A 4969-nucleotide genomic window follows, 5' to 3' on the forward strand; every position below is an offset into this window, starting at 1 on the left:
TCCTAAAATTCAATAAAAAGAGTAAAAAAGACAGCACAAATTTTACTTTTATTTTTATAGAATAATTTTCAAACTAAAATTAAACATTCAAATATTTTAGTCTTATACGTCACATATTTGCATATCCCAAAATTATCTTTATTAAACAAGAATTAATGACCTCAACATGTACATCAGATATTAAAACTTGGCGTAACAAATATTCTCCGCAATCAAATTTAATCATTTTTATACGGGAAATGAAGCTACGGAACTGATACCGCACATGTTACCTCTATTTCGTGCCATATAAAAAATACCCATTATCTCCCCAACCGGTACCCCAACTGAAAAAAACTTCAGTTACTTCTGTCATTAGTTTAAAGCAATAAGTTGATATTTAATTTAAAGGAACATTTTAAAGAATCTGCAACAAAATGTCTCACCCTTTATCGACATTTCAATAGTTGAATCGAGACAAACCTGTTTTTAACAATCCAGTAATCCCCATAGGTTTGATGAGTTCCATAACCAACAACCAGTACTGCATGGTCAATTTCACCCCAATTTGGATCATAATAGACACCTAAAACAAAAAATGCTAGAGGAATAGAAATACAGAACACGATCATGGAAATTGTTAGGTCGTCATATGAGCGGAATTACAAGCTTTACAGAATTACAAGAATTACAAGCATAGTAGCTTAATTATGGAGTGCCAAAAAAAAAACAGTTTCATTCGGTAGTCGAAGTCTATGCATTATGCTGAATTCTTCATCGGCCTTAAATTGTATTAGCCAATTTCCAACAAAAGAATCAAAATTGTGCCAAGCGTATTATTTCAAAAGACTTTAATTACACGCTTTATCAAAATACATCACATATTGGGGTCCCATTGAATTTCACTTACCAAATTAGCCAGTCATACAGAGCAATTCTAAAAGAAACTAGGCCTTCATAATATTCTTTATTTATCTTTTCCGTAATTAATTCATTGCTTTCAAATATTGACTCCTTAAAAAAATAAACTTGATAAAAAATTGATTATAATCTACCATTTTTGTAAAATCTGAAAGAGCGCTTCGATGCGCTAATTGCAACAACAACAGGTCCTTGTTCGGCTACAGCATGCTTGAGTGCTAATTCGTCACCTGGCTCTATTTCACTAAAGCCATTATCTTTAACAATAGCTATATTTGTTCGCGATTTGCATCTCTGTTCAATTCCAACATATGGATATGTCCATTCTGATGCAATTCCTACTTTCGTTGCATAATAAAACGCCTAAAAATCATTTAAAATGCATAAAATGGCGTCAAGTCCATAAAAAGTGGTCAAAAAATGACCGCAAGAAAACGATTAAAAAATGATCGAAAGAAAATGATTAAAAAATAGACCGGAACCATGTAGCCTCCATCACAACCGAAATTACCAAACTCCTGTGTACAGTCAACAATATTTTGTGGTGATAAATTAAGAAGTTTTCCTGTCCTCATCTTATAAAAAGCTTCCAAAGCACCAGCTGCACTAAATGCATAGCAACTGCCACACTGTCCCTGCAATATTATATATCTTTACATATCACTACTCATTTATTGATTTCACCAATTCACATCGAATAAATTGACCCATTCATTAAAGAAAATGATTCAAATGCAAATTAAAATTCAATTTCAAAAATTCAATAGAACAAATTATAATGCGGTAACTTTATTGCACTCCATGAATCTCAGTGAATACACTTACAATTGATGCGACTGTGATTATGATTCGTTTGAATTCTAAATATCCGATTTTTTCCAGTTATGAAAAATCAATTGATGGAGCGCCTTATAAAAATTCTCGATCAATGAATAACTTGGAGTTAATTTAGCTAATCAACAACTTAAAGCTAATTTTGAAGCTAATTAAATAATTCAGTATAAAATTAAGAAGAAGAATTAAATCATACTTGATTTCTGACAGGTGTAACAACACCATTTTCTCTCCAATCAACTGAATATGGTAATCGTTTATAACGATTGTACTGATAATAACGAATCTGACGAGTTTGCCTTCTTCCATTGATAGTTTTATTGGGTTGTCGAAATCCATTCATTCTGCTGAATTCTTCATCGGTCTTAAATTGTATTGACTAATTTCCAACAAAACAAACAAAATTATGCCAAGCGTATTGTTTCGAAAGATTTTAGTTACATGCTTTAACAAAATACATCACATATTGGGATCTTATTGAATTTTACTTACCAAATCAGCCAAGTCATTCAGGCCAGTTTTAAAAGAAATTAGGCCTTCATCATACTTTTTATTTATCTTTTCCGTCAATAATTTGTTACTTTCAAATATTGCCATCCTCAATTTTGTTTCATTTGGATCGTAATGCTTTCCTATAAATGACAAAAATTTTTACGCAATTATTTGATTATTTTAAATGAAAATTTTAATTTTAAACAAGAAATTGTACCGAGATTGGTTGCGTATTTTTCCATTCAAATTCTAATTTTTCCATCACTTGCTGCTCACCATTGTCTTCCATTTTTTCAGGAATTCTTGCACAACATTTGATTCCCTGTTAAAGTTACAGTATATTTTGAATGGAATCTATCTGTAGGAGTTTATAACAAAATACTGAAAACAATTAAGTTACAGTATATTTTGAATGGAATCTATCTGTAGGAGTTTATAACAAAATACTGAAAACAATTCATCGTTTTATATTTAAAAAAAAAAGGAAAAATCAATTGAAATAATTTAAATTTAAATAGAGGCATCTCCTCTTAAATATCCATAAACCTTTTTAATAACCATTAAGGATCAGGCCGACTATCAATAGCAGTCTGCTTCCAAATTTATAAGATACCAAGGGGAAAGTAGTCCACGAATTAAAGTATTCCTTCCTGTCGTTTAATTAAATTAATTAAATATTCAAATTTTATACTTTCCATACTTACATAGACTGAAGTTTCCCATGCATGGCTATTTCGGCACTAATAAAAAAGTGTGGAAAAAGAAAAATACAAACAAAAACAAAGCTATTCCTAAATTATATTATCATACGCTTCAGATGCTTTTTCCGATCGATGCAAATCAAATATGACAGTATGAATCAAATGATACTCAATGAAGTACTGTTGAACTCACCCTTCTGATCCTGAAAATACGGTAATTCGTCAATTTCTAAGTTTATCTTTTGTATAATAAATTCGGATAAAAAGTGTTTTTAATTAATAACAATTCCATACATTGCAAAATTTGAAATTTGAAGTAAAATAAAAAACAAAAAAAAGGAACCATCGCCGTATTCTTTCAATGCATTTTTAAAGTCGGACGAAAGTTTTGTCATATTTCCCTGCTTGTAATCTTTATCAAACTTTGCTATAACTTCTTTCAGCTGTTGCATTTCGCTGAAAATAGTTTTGTTCGCAGTATATTTAAGCAGTAATTTTTTGTGTTATAATTTAAATTAATCCCGAACTATCGGTTCTTTTGATGATCTCTTAATGTCATCATACATGCAGGTAGTGCCACTTGCATTTTATGCATGCATTTTGTTTGTGGAATGTGCAAAACTATGTGAAATGTATGGATGTGTTTTAGTTGCTTTTTTAAGAATAAATAATAACAAATTCCGCAAATTATATTTCTCAATATTATAAGCCAAAGTAAGAAATGGCCAAATTTTAGCCAAAATAACTGTAGCATCCGAGAAAAATTGTCCAATTTCATAAGAAATTGTTATCATTAGCAATGGATAAAGGAAGCTACTGAAAATTCACCTGCTAAGTGCGATAACAAAATCGGCCAAGAAGGTAAATACCGCCAGTGATGCAATTGTCCGTAGCATCACGTCGTTTGCGTTTTTCCGAATACTGCAGGACCGTTATTCGTTCTCCTTAAATGGTGACAGAAGTTTGTTGATACAGCTTAATCGTTAACCAAATACAATGCTATGGTTAAGGATATTTTGAATGAAATTTTCTTCGAAGGAATGAATTTCCAAAAAGAAAAAAAAAAAAATAGCATATGAATTGGGTGAGAATATCCTCTGCAAAAGCAAAGCACTACTATAAACAATGTTATCCATTTAGCTGTTCTCAAAATTTAGTTGGTATACGATAGAATCATTTATCCATTGAATTAAGAAAATTTTATTATTGGCAGCTTAGAAAACAACGCAATAATAAACGAATGGCAAAATGAGTTTTTTCAGCTTACCAACTCTTCCATAAAAAGTTTAATTAGCATTTGAATTCATTTCATTGATTGTTTTTTTTTCCTTTTTTGTGAAAATTGGTATTTCTACAAAAAAGGGAAAAAAAAGTTATTTGAAATATTGAAGAACTGTACTCATGTTTAAAAAATATGGTATTTTATTACTTTATTTTGTTATCTTCAAGACAACAGCAATAGCTGCTACAATGAACCAAATTGTGATGAAATTGACCATGCAGTACTGATTGTTGGTTATGGAACTCATCAAACCTATGGGGATTACTGGATTGTTAAAAACAGGTTTGTCTCGATTCAACTATTGAAATGTCGATAGAGGGTGAGACATTTTGTTGCAGATTCTTTAAAATGTTCCTTTAAATTAAATGAATATCAACTTATTGCTTTAAACTAATGACAGAAGTAACTGAAGTTTTTTTCAGTTGGGGTACCGGTTGGGGAGATAATGGGTATTTTTATATGGCACGAAATAGAGGTAACATGTGCGGTATCAGTTCCGTAGCTTCATTTCCCGTATAAAAAATGATTAAATTTGATTGCGGAGAATATTTGTTACGCCAAGTTTTAATATCTGATGTACATGTTGAGGTCATTAATTCTTGTTTAATAAAGATAATTTTGGGATATGCAAATATGTGACGTATAAGACTAAAATATTTGAATGTTTAATTTTAGTTTGAAAATTATTCTATAAAAATAAAAGTGAAATTTGTGCTGTCTTTTTTACTCTTTTTATTGTAATTTTAGGAATGAATGAATT

At 30.4% G+C, this 4969-nt stretch overlaps 2 protein-coding genes across 2 annotated transcripts; one reads left to right on the top strand and one right to left on the bottom strand.

The window, feature by feature from the left end:
* Positions 1-274: 274 nt before the first annotated feature.
* On the bottom strand, positions 275-3379 carry LOAG_12600 (papain cysteine protease/cathepsin propeptide inhibitor-containing protein; the record flags this gene model as incomplete). The annotated part of the gene is made up of 7 exons (XM_003148113.1): positions 275-326; positions 463-565; positions 1035-1263; positions 1377-1535; positions 1931-2098; positions 2227-2366; positions 3271-3379. The coding sequence occupies 7 exons, from the start codon at positions 3377-3379 to the stop codon at positions 275-277; spliced, it is 960 nt and encodes a 319-aa protein (XP_003148161.1).
* Positions 3380-4328: 949 nt separating this feature from the next.
* Positions 4329-4728, top strand: LOAG_12602 (hypothetical protein; the record flags this gene model as incomplete). Its single annotated transcript, XM_003148114.1, has 3 exons — positions 4329-4344; positions 4377-4491; positions 4632-4728. 3 exons carry the CDS (start codon positions 4329-4331, stop codon positions 4726-4728), a joined length of 228 nt encoding a protein of 75 aa, XP_003148162.1.
* Between the last annotated feature and the right edge of the window lie 241 nt (positions 4729-4969).

This window comes from Loa loa, assembly GCF_000183805.2.
Source record: "Loa loa unplaced genomic scaffold supercont3.69, whole genome shotgun sequence".
NCBI lineage: Eukaryota > Metazoa > Nematoda > Chromadorea > Rhabditida > Onchocercidae > Loa > Loa loa.